Genomic DNA, 15924 nt, shown 5'->3' with positions numbered 1-15924 from the left:
ATGCATTTATGTGCTGTAGGTTCAGCGAGCGGGGTTTTCGATAAACCATTCCGCTTTTTTAGATGACAATATGATTGCAAAAAATTCATTAGATTGAAATTGGAATCTTGAGGATTTTCTCTAGTGACTTTATTGATCCGAATCCTGATTTTTCGACTTTAAATCGAGAACATATGTCTTTAGAAGTTTTAACGCGGACGCGTCAAAGGGTTAACGGGAGTTTTTTATAGGTAAAGTAGTTGCACGTAAAAAATATCGCCGTTATAGATCGCGTATTACTCGAAGCGAGTTTTAGCTTCGAATCTTCTAAATACTTCGACTACCAGACTAGTACATAAAGTCAGCATCAATACTCGTAGTAGCGAGTGATAGGGTCAGCATCAATAGTAGCGGATGAAACATCGCTCCAAAAGTATCTGATATTCCGGATAACTTTTCCAAGCCCATAAAATTTACGTTCAAAAGTATATCTTTTAACGTCTTCATTGTTCTACATATAGAACCACCACATTTTGTTAAGCTGTTACAGAATAGCAGATACTTTTGAAACCTTGTTTAATCCGCTACTTTTGATGCTGACTGTACAACGCGCCAAAAATTTTAGCTTTAGAATTTTTTTTCAAATAATGACAAATCAATACAGTTCGCGTTCAAAAGTATCTGTTTTAGGCTAATTTTTCTACATATTAAGATATATCTCTTTAAGCTTTTAGGAAGTTTTTGTCGCGTAGTCAAATCCGTTATTTATATGCTGCTGTACTAGTATAATTTGAATTAATTAGATTTTAGTCTCATTGGACTAAGTGTTTAGAAGTGTCAAGATTATTTGAAATGATTGGCTATTCATGTTCATAAGTATGTACAATTTTACATTAAAAAATAGGAATTTATGCTATGTTTTTAATGTGTCTGGCAATTCGCGTACTGAAGAATGTAAATACACGAAGGAAAAGAGTACGCAGGGGCTCCCTATTACGAGCTTTACATTATTATATTACATACATTACAAGGGCACGAGACTTCCTCCAGTTCCATTGTAAAGTTAAACTTAATTATAATTTGTACCAAATCCTTTTGAACCGCAGACAACAATTAGCATAATTTGTTAAAGGATAATTTTCCTCCATGCTAGCCACGTAATTAAAGCAATTATTAAGTGGCTTGTTTGTTTCTAATCCTATTCCTGGGTCAAGGATTGCGGCTAGGTATATCTCGTGGGAGTTAGTATTCAACACTGTGGGAGCTATCTGTTTCTACTTAGAGTCCAATTTAATCAGTTCAAAATATTGCCTAATAGCTAATCGTCTTTCAAAGTTCATTTAAAACGACTTAAGTATAAATTTATTACAAAAACATTCATGCAAGTTAAACGTGACAGTGCATGGATTTTAATATAGGTACATTTAGTGACAAGATATATTTACAGCAGAGGAAGTAGATGAGACTGGTGCAAAGGATAACAGTCAGAAATCAAAGAATTCAACAACACGGGAAGCAGCTGAAGCGAAACTAACCACAACTAAATTGCATTAAGTGCGGCATTTGATTGATCGATTGAATTCACTGCACCTGTTTAGTCAACAATCTATACAAAAGCGCATACAATTATCTGAGACATGTATGGAGGGCTCCATCAAAGTATCGATCATTTTTATTAGAATAAATATTTATTCTGGCTTAAAATGTATTTATTGCCTTAACCTGGTAAAAACACCCCTAACATAGACTGTATTGAAATGTCTACAACAGTACAGTTTAGTTACTTGCTTCAACGTATTATTTTTAGTTAGTTGTATACATGGCAACTCCATCTCTTTCGTTGTACCATAATCCCGCGAGGAATTCGTATAGGCGATGCAAGCACGGGCGAGCAGCTGCGGTGGGGCGCGAATGGACACAGTCTCCATAGTAGGGATGCGGAAGAGACCTCTCACCCCCTCACCCAAGGAAGGGTCTAGAATGAAATCCACGAAAGCTGCTCGCGCTCTCTAAATTTAGTCAAAGGCGCCTTTCAAAAACTGCATATACTCGGGAATTTGGGACGGGTACCGATGTGACCGGGTGGTCTAGAGGTCCAGGGCGTTAGCGAAAGACGCAGGTTCGATATGATTTTAAAAAATACGAATTTAAACATTTACTAAAAATTATTTTATTTATTTACAAATTCGAAGTACTGAGTTAAGCTTCTGAGCCAGAATGGAGACGCGTTTTACGATGGCTATTTGTATCCGTGTAGGTACAGACTTATAACTTCTTTCTAAGCGTCTTTTACTCCACTTTTAAAAATTGCGCGCAAACTGTACAACTTATTACAGTCTTCCCGCGAAATAGCTATTATTTACTTCCAGCAAAAGTACCCCCAGATTCGAAACCAAGGTTTTAATATCTTCTGTGCCATATCGAACGATACAAGCTTTTAAGTAAATTGAAAAATATTAAGCGGTTCATCGAATAAGTTAATCAGCAAATTTCATGCATTCACTAAAAGATCATCTTTAGAAATCCCCCCTTCACTAATTCGAGGGGGCTAGGGTAGAAGCTCTGCACTGCCACGAGACGCTAAATAAGTTTATTTGCTTATTCCGCTGGAAAAGTTTACAAACAAAATTAACAAAATTAAATATTCACATTTTTTCGCCAAAGTTTTCAGACGGGAGGGTCTTTAAAATGCCTGTGTGGGGTTTTATCTCTGAGTGCTAACTCCCGTACGACCGAAACGAACCAAAAGGATGTGCTCTACGATTACTCACATCTGCTACAGAATACGAGGGCACAAATACCATTGGTCAACTTTAATCGTATTTGGGGAGCGATGAGAATGCGCCCTGAACACTGAAGTATAAAAATATGAAATGCTTTTTTTATTTAAAAGTGAAGTACTCAATATCTATTGTTGAGGTTCTCAATTTTAGGTACCTTAATGAATTTTGTAGACCTGCTTCATATAGGTAATATAAAATATGATATTATCATAGATATAAACTAGGGATAAGCCCTTGCATATGAATTGCCATAGAGTCAAACGAAGATAAGCTGGCAGCGATGTTGATAGCCCAGACGGTGCACGGGTTATTTTAAACGTCAAACTTCTATGAAATTATGACGTTTATACTTGACACTTACACCGTCTGGGCTACCAAAATTGCTACCAACTCATCTTTGTCTGACTCTAGCTAGCGGCCTTGGAGTAGAACCACGTGAGCACCGCCCATATCCCGCCTACCAAGCGCTCGAAGCGATAACTTTGTACGGGCGTGCATACAAGGCTAACGCTAAGCGGGTTACGTTTAAGCGCGTCATAGACCTTATTACAAGGTTAATACATTAGCGTCATGACGTACGAGCGAACATCGGTTGCGCGTGAGAATGAAATAAAATTATCGTCTCAATTTGTTTTAAGCAATAAATAAATATAATTGGAAGTTACTCACCGATGATATGAGATCCCATCTTTCTTCTTACATTTTTTATAATGGTTTTTACAAACTTTTACAACGCAACTAGGCATTTTTGTGTTATGCTGCGAGACATATTTTCACAGCGCAATCCGCCACACGACTGAGCGCAGCGGTATAACTAAATGCGATTTTAACACCCATGTATTGACCCCATTTTAGTGCTCGTAAGGCCGGTCTTTACGATGTAATATATAGGTCTATAGATATTATACTTTGTAAACTACGGTATTTAATCGTTCCAAATAAAGGGCGTTGCATAAATAAAGTCCGGCTGTTTTATAATTAGGATAATTCATAGTAATAAACAAAAAGCATTGTGTCACTTAAAAAGTCCGACCATTAATGCACAGTGAAGTGTAGCATACAATTTATTTAATATTATAACTCGAATCATCGAATCAAAAAAATTTACGACATTTCCATTTATTTACTAGTTTTACACTTCAACCCGTTTGAGTTGAAGAAAATAAGTACGAGTAAGTATCAGATTATCGGGGTGCAAAATACAAAGGGGAATTTGATTTTACGAGAGCAAGATATTCAAGAAATCACACTACCTATGTTCTCAAATTTTAGTTATGGGCGAAAACCGGGTGCGTTCTCGTAGACACGCACGTGTATATGGGCGTTGATAATGTCTATGAATACTCCCCATAAGATACCACACCGCACCACCGCACGAATACTCCACGCGAGGTGCCTTTGTAATACCTTGTAACCGGTGTGGGGGTGGGGCAAAATACTTAATTAACCAGCTGACTTATGTTTTTGGGAGAGTACTAATGAAAATCAGGTATAACAGATGTTAGGGCAATTAATTGCAGATAAGATAATTAATTAAAGAGCGGTCCGTTGAACATCTCATCAATATTTAATTACCTACTGCTTGTCATTAATTATTAATCAAGTAAGCGATCACGTACCTATCTTGTCTATGAAACAACTTAATGGCAAAATAATTCCAATTTAGGCAATCATCTTAAAAGCGGTATGAAATAAGGTGTATGGCTATCTGGTGTAAGGTGTACCTACGGATATGTGTGAAAACAGCGCTGATTCCTGAAACTTTTTCACATTGAAAATTAAGCATTGCCATCAAGTACAACTTTCGTAAACATACATTGTTTTTTGTCCACAGATCTACGCGATTATATGCGTTATATCTCAGTTTCAAGAGTACGTGGCGGGCCGCGGCACGGCCGCTTTCGACTTCAATGATCGGGTATGTTACAAAGGCTCATAATATTATTCACCGAGCTAGGCTAAAAAATTAAGAATTTCAAATTGGTTTCGGCATTTGAATCGCACTTTGTACTTTTTGGCACATTTTTGACGAGCGAGTGAGTGAGTTTTGATACCATTTCCCGATGTTTGGTGAAGGTCCGGTACTTTTACCATACTGCTGGAATAGACGAAGAAGTTTTAAACATTCTAAACTGTGTCAACGAAAGTTATCTGGAAGGTAGACTCAATATCGTCCAAAATATTTGCTCATCGCGACTTGCGAGCCGAACCTTGTATTATTATCACAAGACTTGTATAGTCTACTCGTGAATTGAAGGATCTAACCGCCCGGAATATCCTTGCCGATTAGGTACCCTTGTCATCGGCAGAGCTGTAAGTTTCACCTGTTCAAACAGTATCTCAGATATATCGATTGAGTATGTACTATCGCGTTTTATGTTGAGGAAATTGGACCTTTTGTTATGAATAATTTTGTCTGTATATCTGACTGTCGAAGATAAAAAATAATTTTGGAGGACCTGTGTCAATACTTAAAATAAGGTTAAGGTTATTCTATGTCAACAAGTTCTGCTATGCTGTCAAATATACGAAATGGTTGTCATAATTACTGTTTATTTCCAAAAGCTTGCTATTACTCTGCAAATACAGTAGTCCATGGCAAAAAAAATTAAACAAACTTAAATAACTACTGTGAGGTGTCAACTGTCAACCATAACGGTAAAGTTTTCTCGCGACGTGAATATTAGTAAGTCAAGCAAAAACTATCAAAATTATAATTAGTTTAATTAAATCTTGAATCTGTATTTTTGACGTCAGAAATTTTGATCTTGTAGGTATCTAATATAAGTTTCATAACCCATTAAAAAAGAATACATATGTCACGTGCAGATGACTAATGTTGACAACAAGTGTTGAAAGGCGCCAGCAATATCCGGCGCTCAGGATACACAACTAGGATACCATCGTCCACTTTTCCTAATATAGTATTTACGCGCCGAATACTGTCTGCAAACCTGTACCCCTAGTGTAAAATTATTCGATTTCGTGACGTGAAGTACGCGTTTGCGTTAAGTCTCATTTTAGTATAGGATTTAGAAACAGCGCGCCAAGCGGAACGTCTTGGAAACTCAAAATCCCATACAAAATGAGACTTCACGCAAACGCGTTACGCCATCGAATAAATTTACACTAGGGGTACAGGTCTGCAGACAGTATTCGGCGCGTAAATACTATATTAGGAAAAGTGGACGATGGTATCCTAGTTGTGTATTATCAAAGATACATTGATTAAGATGCGTATAATCTAAGTCAATTTCGTGCTTCGAATTTGACAAGAAAACGAGATGGCGCTGTACAGCTCCATACATTTTGCGGTAACTCTGATTGTCAAAAGTTGATATTTGACAATTCAGTGACCGAAAAACATATGGCACAGTACAGCGCCATCTGTTTTGGATGTCAAACTAAGGGGCACATTTTTTTCTTAGACTTTACCTCTCTATTACAATCAATTACTATAATAAATACTCTTTGGTATTAACAAAACTACGCCCGCAGTATTATTAGTCCAAGTTTTTGACCATAGTGATCTGAGTTGAAGCAGCAAAGCAGCTAAAGGTATCTTTATTAACACGTTTTTATTAAGTCGACCTGTATGTAACTATGTAATTGAATCTAAGGTAACTAATCTAACCATTTTCAAGGATCGTAGCGGCAGCTGTATGCAGTTGTCATGACAATACAATAATATGGTACTGTCGAACTGATCTGATGATGGAGCCGGAAGATATGAACTAGAACTTCATGATGGAACATCGTATGTAAAAATTAACATATTGGTTTAAGGCCTATAATATTTCTTATTTAAAGTATTAGTTGAGATTGAGATTACAATTAATTTAAATACGTATAGTAACGTGCTTCGTTACATAATGTGACTTTCCATTACCACACATGATATTTCTATAGTTCGCTTAATAGAAAGTTTGACTTTGTCGTTTATTTCCTTGCATTTCAATTTTCTTTTCACTAAAATCAATGAGTCCCCGTGAATGGCTGACTTTCTACTGAACGAGCTAACTATAATTTAATTATAAATATTGAGTAATAATAATTCATGTTCCTTGAGCCAGTGTTCCGTAATACGCATAATATGTACATCTAGAGAAACTAATAATAGACCCACCTCTAATTCCTTGCTGGGGAAGCCCTGTAGGTTTTATTGGACTAACATGAGCTCGCTGGGCTTCTCCGCTGTCTCAGCAGTCTGTTTAAATGCTGTGGGCAACCCACGGGACAGGCTGCGCATGCGCCAGCGCTCGAGGCTCCGTTGGCGCTGTTGCCATTGGCTGCAGAGTCGAAAAACCCAGGTTCAAAGTTGTCTGCAAGTAATACTAAAAATGATCATACATTGTGACATTATAAAGTTTCTTTTGAACATTTGGTTGAGGTCTATGAAGTTGTAGTTACTTTTGTAACATGTCACATTGTACAGCATGGAATTTAATTCGGACACTCTAATATTATGTTCATGAGATACTGAATTGGGATACGGCAAGGCACACAAAATGATTTAGTGAAATTATCATACACCTACACTATCACCTAAATATACAATTAGAGTGGTACCCCTATCAAATTTCTCCTTTGCTAAGTGGTTCACAAAACATTTGAAAGAGGCCCCGCACATACATATATTTGTCACCTTCTGCCGAAGACATTCCCTCGACATCGATCCGAGGCCGGCCCCGATACCATCAGAGTGGATGACCGTCGACCGGGGAGGAGGTCCTGGCTCGGGGCGCGCGGGCATGGGCGCGGCCGGGGCGCGGGGGCGCGGTGTGGCGGCCGCGGGGTACAGGCGGCGCGAGGCGGGCTCCTGCCGGAATCGTTGGTGTCATCGGTTCACTGTGACGTCTCCTGGCTCCCAGGACTCCTGAGCTCAGATCGTGCAGGCTGGGGTGCGGGGGCGCGGCACCGCGGGCGCCGGGGTTCAGTGGGCGCGGGGTGGGCTACTGCCGGAGTGTCTGGTGTCATCGGTATTTGGAGTATTAGGGTATTTGAAGTAGTCTGGTGTATAGGTATTTGCATTAGTCTGCTGATTAAAATTACTTTAATTATACATAAACTTGTTTAGGCATCACTAGCATGTACACGTGTGTGTAGCGTGTAAAATAAATTTAAGGGTAAACTTGATCAAATAGGCAAGATTTTGTAACAGTCACTTGAGTACGTCGTACACGTGGCTGCCATGTCGTACAGTAAGCTTCTAAAAACAGTACCCTTACCATAAGTTTACTGCGTGGCCTTTTACGTTCTCGTCTAAGTAAACTTATTAAGGCCCACTTGCACCAGTTAACCCAGTGTGAAATTGTATTGATAACCATGGTAACTTCAGGTTTAACCGGTTAACCTTGGGTTAGTGAAATGGTGCAAGTGGGCCTAAGTGTATGTCACTCTGTTAACCCTTGGAGTGGTTGGCCGTCGACTCCCGACCGATTATGTAATTTAAATTGCAAATTTGATTAATTGAAATGAAATCTAAATTCCAACAACTCAAAAACGACATATGCCACTTGAAGAGATATAAAGATACGTAATCGCTAACGAATTTGACATAAACATTAGGTACATTCAATGACATGCATTACAAACAGTATATATTGCACGCCAAATACTCGCTGACTGTGACATTTGTAACGCACTTTATGCAACATCATTATCATTTCTATTACTTACTTTCTAATAATAAATTATTTGTATTTTATATTTGTACGGACGAAAAAATCTCTTGTTAAGGGTACAGTAACTCAACAAACCTATATTGCCTCTCCGGTTTTCCTCCATTCGTCGAGTAAAGAACTGTGCCGTTCTCAAGAACGTTTACCCCATCTTTTCCCTCATAGGTGATGTGAAAAGTAGTATGTGTCATATGGTATTTAAATAATGTCCACCCTCATTATCGTAAAATCCTTCGCTTCGTTTAGGCACGCCCTCGTCGTAAATATGTCATTTCGCTTCCTTATGAATCTATCTACAATATACCTTTTCTACTCTTTGATGGTACTATTTGAAGCCTGTATACTGTGTATTTTGTATACGCCAACCCTGTTAGCACACTCCACTGAATGGAATAATCGACTGACCATTTCTACAAACAAATTCTACCCTCGGGACGGCCGGTTATAACTGGTTTTTAAAGGAATACCGCATTTTAGATCAAATAGATTTGCATATTTTTTAAATTGTTATCGTTAGGTACATTTATAGAATGGTTAATTTTAGTTCTAATAGTTTTCCTTTTTTTTAATGGTTTGCATTGGGTAAATTTATAGAATCGTTAATTTATTTTTAGTTAGAGGATAAAAAGGAGTCTTGATGAGAGTCCAAACTGCTTTAAAACAATAACAAAGCCAGAATTAACAGTCAAGTTAGAGGCCTACTCAGAGGGCCTACCGCGAACCACGTTTCAAGTGTTGCCTATCTATCGCACTTGTAATTTCGTACGTAAGTATGACAGGGAGACAACACGTCGAACGTAGTTCACGGTAGGCCCTCAGGGCCCTACAAATGCCACTAACAGATGGACAGAATACGAGTAGTAGGACGCCGGGCATCGCCTACATCAGAAAGAATTAACTGAATGTGTGGTTAAATAAGTAATTGAAATACTGTTTTGTTTATTAGTTGGATAATAATATAATTCGTTAGGTATAGGTAATGAATGACATAGTTAAATGTATTCATTAAATACTTGTTATACAGTTAACTATTTGTTGAAATGTACGTTTTAGCGATTAAATGTCATAAAAATAAATATATTTAGATATCGTTTTAAGTTTTACTACTTAATCATACTCGTATGAAAAATTGCCTATTCCTAATAAGGAGATAATAAAATAATAATAATAGTAACGACCCCACAGACCCGAGTACTCCCGAGAGTCGGTCAGGGTCTCTGTCTCCGGCGTATCTTCGTCGGTTGGAGTGGACCCGACAAGGGGTCTTAGCTCACAATATACTTCATTCGTTTATTGTCTTCTTTGCTTGTATGAAGAGAAAGTAGTATGGGATATCACAAATTCGAGTTTTTCACACTGTTAATTCCGATTTTAAGTTTTAAAAAAAATATGTTAAATATTATTAAATTCTACATGAAATATGTATATTTGATAACTGTCGCAAGTAGTTTTTTTAATTATTCTGAAATTTTTCAATATTTTTTTCAAGAGATAATTCAATATATTTTTTTAGAAAACGACCGTAATTGTATATACAACATAACCAAATTGCAAAGAAATCAGATCAGTACTTGGGTTGTAATAAAATAAAAATGTATTTTTTCATTTTTTGCATTTTTTTAAAAGTTGAAGCATTTGAGGCTCAATTTTTGGTGAAAGGCTACATATATAAAGGTTAATATTATTTAATATTTTAAAAGTTTGTATGAATTAGTGGCAAAAAAAAAGTTTAACTCCCTCGGCAGTTATGCCTTTTTTTCACAAACGATAACTCCCGAGGAAATAATACATGCTTTAGTCCTTCAGTATATCCGCATGAAATAAGATCTTTTTTGAGCAAGATGGAAAATGTTATAACACTTCCAAATACATATTTCGATTTGACGAGGATGATATAAAGTATATAGTAACAATCTAGTAAAAGGAAATTATTTTTTCGCTAAGGGTAGTTTGGCCATGCTTACCCGGCTATACCCTTTAGGATATCGAATAGTATAACTATTCCAAATATCAGCAAATTCTATGACCTGTCATTTTTTTCGCTGCCCGCTTGGCGTGAAATGCCCCATACTTCAGATTTTATTCATACCTATAAAACCCCGATTTCGTCACTGTCTCGCTCACTTACTCACTCACTGATGATCATCAAAACCCTTAGGGTACTTTCTGAAGTCCTAGGAAGCTGAAATTTGGTATATAGTATAGTGTTAGTACACAAACAACAAAAAAAGCTCGCACTGTCAAAAAGTTATCAGATCGATCGTAGAGTCAAGATGTAACTCTACAAGGCCTAACTTCACAAACTCTACACCTTACTCAAAATATATGGCTTGGCTGGGGCTTGTAGAGTTGGAATCTTGGCTCTACAAGAGATCTGATAATTTTTTGACCGTTCGAGGGTTATGCTTTCGTCTTGGCAACATTTTACATGAAAATGTTTTTGATGGGATTTTATATTCAGCGCAAACGAATTATATTTTACTGTAGTATTTTCGCAAAACAAATAAACTGGACAGTAAAACAAGGTGACAGGTTCTCAATTTGCACGACAAATCGAATATTTTCTGATTTATTTTCTTTACCAACTAACAAAATTGGTTTACAAGACTATATTTCTCAAATTCTGTTGTGTGAACAACTACATATTTCAACACTTGATTAAAAACTTATCTAAGCATTAACTTACATAAAAATCAGTACCCCTAGTGTAAATAAATTCGATTTCCAAACGTGACGTACGCGTTTGCGTTTAGTCTCATTTTGTATTGAATTTCGAAAGAGCGCGCCAAGCGGGACGTTTTGGAAACTCAAAATCCTATACAAAATGACACTTAACGCAAACGCGTTCGTCACGTTATGATGTCGATCAAAGTTACACTAGGGGTCAGATCATGATCAAAGAAAAAGTACGTAAACCTTTTAATTAATTAATATATTAGTTTGTTATTCGTAATTCATATATTAGGTTGTTACTCGTATTTTGTTCTTAACTTGGTTACGAACCTTTTTATTCTCACAAAGTATATTATATTGTAATAGTTTTCATAGCCCCGAAATGGCGGATACCCACATTCGCACCGGATATTTTATTATAGCAATTTTGCTCAATAAAGTTTAGTTTGTCCGTAGCGTTGTGTGTGGCGTGTGTGTAGAATTATTTATAGTCGGCGTGTATCAAAAAAATATATTTCGGCACTTGTGGCGGGGCGCCCATATACTTTGGTCACCACATGATTGGGGTTTTGTGACAGTTGAGTACCATACAACCGTAAATTATAAGTGAATACTTGTTACTTTATCTCTTTATTTTCTTACTTACAAAAATAGTTTAGTATGTAAGTATTCGAAGTTTTATATGTCGAAGTATTAGAGGATCTAAATATTAAGGTAGTGTCTACATATTTTTGCACTTTGCAGGTGTCCATATCTAATACCTTGACTGTACCTACTTTTCCTATTACAGTCATGACGTACTAAATAAGCAAATTACAAACAACTTATTTGGAACTACATCAATATTAGACAGCATGACTATCCCTCATTATGTATGAGCTGTCGACAGGCTGTGGCAATATTGATGGATTGGACAGCTCCGTAGACTCGACAGGCCTACACTACGGCTTGAACGGGCCAGTGTTCAGCGTCTCTGTATGGTGAATTGAAACTGAATTTGTTATTTTAGATTATTGTTCATATTTAAATTAGTTAGTTATTAGACAATTTTAGTGTCACAGAGTAACATAGACCAGTTCAGCTTTTGACATGTCGGTATTTTTATACAGATTGGTCAGGCTTTCACTTAAAATACGCGAGTGACCCGTGTTAATACATTTAATATTTCTGTGTCTCACGGAAGTTTTAATATTAATATTGAATTCTGCACGTGAGCCGTTAAGGCTAATTTAGAACAATTCCTAGAAATTGATGTTCTTGTATAGATGGAACCAGGTCTAATTTTGCCTCATAACGTATGTATGCCCAAAGTGGGAATTCAGGCAGGGAATTGAATAGTGTGATTGTGGCCGTGGTAAGCCCTATTGATCAAAATAAAAGCCTATTCCCGAATCCCTTACTGCAGTAATATCGCCGTCTGTCTCTATCGCCTGGGGAATAACGAAACAAAGAATTTCCCTATTCGTCTGGTGTACCTGTAGGTATGGGGCACCATGGTTTGTGATGGCACATTTATGCGTCGATCGATACCGACCGTGACCGTTTACCCCGCTTTTCAAACTGACTTTCAAAAAAGGATGTTCTCTTTTCGATAGCATTTTTTGTTTAGTTGAAGAGGACTTAAGTTCAGAATGGCAACACTAGTTAAGTAATTGGTTCTTTAATAGTAAATGTGTGTATTTTTTGTAATTTTAATATTCATTTGAGGTTCATGTTAAATAGGCTTTTTTACAATTTACATTGAAATGTTGCCTACGTTTAAAACTTTGATCTCGACAAAAACATTTTCATGGAAAATGTTGCCGTGCCCCCAGATACTTGAGTTAACCGTTTTCTACAAAGTTCAATCTACAAAGTTTTCGCAAAAAATCCAAATATAATCCAATTAATCCAGCTTTGATGATTCATTTTAAGACCAGTCACATTTCTCGGAAGTCAAATCCAACTTCAACCTTAAATCGCATTGCTAAGGTTACAATTCTATTGACGCGTATGTGGTCGATAAATCGTACTTTGCCTGGAAAAGCGTTAATGAAACTCGACTGCGTATTTTATTATTTGAAAGCCTGCATGGTCCTATATTAAACAGACTGACAACATTGTGTCGGATCAAATCGAAGCGATGGAAAGCTCTAGCTGGACTTGAAATTCTTTGGTCGAATTTGGACATCAGAAAAACTACTTAAATGTTTTTACGCTACGAGAATGAATGTACGAAGGCCTTGCACAATATAAAAACAAAGAAAGGCCTGCCCAGCACTGTATTATTATATTATGGTATACTTAGACAATTTTATTTTGCTCTCTTGAAAAGTTGTCTTTTTTCATATCCGATTTATGATTTTCGAGGTAAGATTGTTTAACAAAATATCATTCAAAATGCTGGCAAAATCAGACAGAATCTGAAATCTGTTGCGTTGTTGCAAATTAACTTTTGTATACGAGTACGTTCAAAAATGAATTAACCAACAAAATGTATTTAAAAGACTGAAAGTGTGTTTATTATTCGCATAATAAATGGCCAACTACTCCGGTTCAACTCGCTGCCATAAAACTCTCAACCCAACTTTTGAACAATTTAGCTGTCTATTCTTCAACCCCTGCATGCCGAGTATCCTACAAAAAACAGTATTCTTATATATATTTCTCGTTTCTGTTGTATTTATAAAATCCGAGCTGGGTTAAACCAGCGTTAATACGACGTTCATTCAACTGTTGAATTAACGAGTAACTCATACACGACAGTTATAAGTTAAAAAAAAGCGGAATCATTTTTATTTAGAAATATACTTTTATGTGTATTAATTTAACAATTATGAATATACTCAGTTTAATACATAATAAGATTTATATTTTAGACCAGCGAAGTGTGAATAATGTTGTTATCGATTCTAACAAGTTAACAAGTTTAGTCTCTTTTAACAAGTTTCCTATTTAGTATTTCAAGGATTGCAATATGCAAGTACGATCTTTTTAGGGTTCCGTAGCAAAAAGGTACAAAAGGATAAGTTATGGTGCGACTCAGTACGTCCGTCTGTCACAACACTAAATATCTCGAGAACTACTGAAGCTATCGATTTGATATTTAGAATAGTAATGAACAACGCTAACCCAGACGCACTAAAAATATTATTTTGTTATTTTATTTTTAATAACTATGGGAGATGCGCAATATTAAGAGGGGGCAGAATTTCAAAGTCTAGTGACTAGGTCAAGTGGGGTATCATTTGAAAGAGCTTAAATTGACCATTCCAAAACATTTGTTTATTATTTTGTGGTAGTGGAAAAAAATTATTTATGGAAGAAAATGTGAAAAGAATACTATTCCCTCCCGCCCCCCCTTATCTCCGAAGTTTACCGAACAAAAATTATGGATTTTTTAAATTATTTTAACGTTACTTTAAATTTTACAAGTAAAATATAATCAGACCTCTATCTTGGTAAAAAAAATTTATTAACAAAAAACATTTCCGCATCCAGTTTGCAATTTAACCAGCTATAAGTGTGTTTATTACACTGGAAATTACATTAAAAACACCTTTTTTCATTTACAATAAAAAAATTTAAAACGGTTCACATGATAGAGAATTATCCTCGAAAACCAACATACGTGCATTACTTCGCGCAAATTATTTAGACAATTTGCCGATAGAAGGCGCTGTACACAGTGATCTTAGTATAAATACTTTATACTAAGATATTTATAGGGTTTTTTTTATAGCATAACCTTGCAGACTAGACGTGATTAAACCGTATTTTGTAGAAGACTGCAACAAATGTGTTACACCGTGTTCGGTAAACTCAGCAATCGCAAGTAGGTAAGTACCCAGGCATAGTTTGCGTATTTCAGTCGTGTTTTTTGGTATTTGCAAGTTTTGTACGTGAAAATTGTTACCAATGTATGATTTTTACAAAAGTTTTCATGTACCCTGTGACGATGTCTGTTTGACATCACTAAATATGTAATATAAGTTATATAAAAATTCACTACCATCCAACATTATTCATATTTTAACTCTAAAAATGGGGTCGTCTTTTTTGATATAGGGCAAACAGGCGTGAAAGGTTCCGTTACGCAGCAAGAATCAAGCGAATTTCACAATTCCTCGCCCCCAGGTAAAATGATCAAGTACATCAGCGATACAAAAGGACATAGTGCCTTATTCTAGTAGCGCCTCTGAATTTTAATACGGCCGAAACCAGCCGGGCTCCCTGAGTCACGGTAGCAAAATAATTGAACTGTCGCAACCGATTTTCATTTCTAAACCTCTACTAGTAAGATTTATTATCAGTTGTGATCTATTCACGTTTACGCTATAAGAGGATTGAAAATTGGGAAACAAAAAATGCCTGCTGACGCTGATGGCTCGCTAACTGCCGGTTGTTAAAAGGGTAGGTATATTATGCGGTCGGGTCGCGTTAAGTGATTATGGCAATCTACTCTTTTAACAAGTTTCCTATTTAGTATTTCGAGGGTTGCAATATGCCATTTTGAAACTTGTGTAAACTCCTACAGTAGCCTCGAAGTAGTCAATTAATATAATAAACACTAGGGCTTAGTTTGCTGCTATCACAGGAATGACATGAAAGAAGATTGCCTTATTTTTGTCCAAAAAATATGTCAAAATTGAACTAAATTGAGATATATGTATAAATACGCTATTTCCTTAGTTAAAACTAGTTTACAGTAACGCTAGTAAGTCTAAACTAGTTTTCCGTAAGGCCTTGATGAAAACTAGTTTTAAATGGAATTTCTCATTAAAAACTACTTTTCATAAAGTGCATTATTAGTGAAAACGAATTTTGAA

The 15924-nt window shown here is 36.4% G+C and overlaps 1 protein-coding gene across 3 annotated transcripts in view; it reads left to right on the top strand.

Moving 5' to 3' along the window:
* LOC133529861 (uncharacterized) overlaps nucleotides 1-15924 on the top strand; it is a 141549-nt gene that overhangs the window by 87805 nt on the left and 37820 nt on the right. For all 3 annotated transcript variants that reach the window (XM_061867807.1, XM_061867686.1, XM_061867730.1), the window contains one exon: nucleotides 4597-4680. In XM_061867807.1, coding sequence (XP_061723791.1) covers nucleotides 4597-4680 — 84 coding nt within the window. The remainder of the gene's footprint in view (nucleotides 1-4596; nucleotides 4681-15924) is intronic.

This window comes from Cydia pomonella, chromosome 1, assembly GCF_033807575.1.
Source record: "Cydia pomonella isolate Wapato2018A chromosome 1, ilCydPomo1, whole genome shotgun sequence".
Lineage (NCBI taxonomy): Eukaryota > Metazoa > Arthropoda > Insecta > Lepidoptera > Tortricidae > Cydia > Cydia pomonella.
The sequence above is the reverse complement of the archived record's forward strand: the minus strand, read 5'-3'. Positions and strand labels throughout refer to the sequence as shown.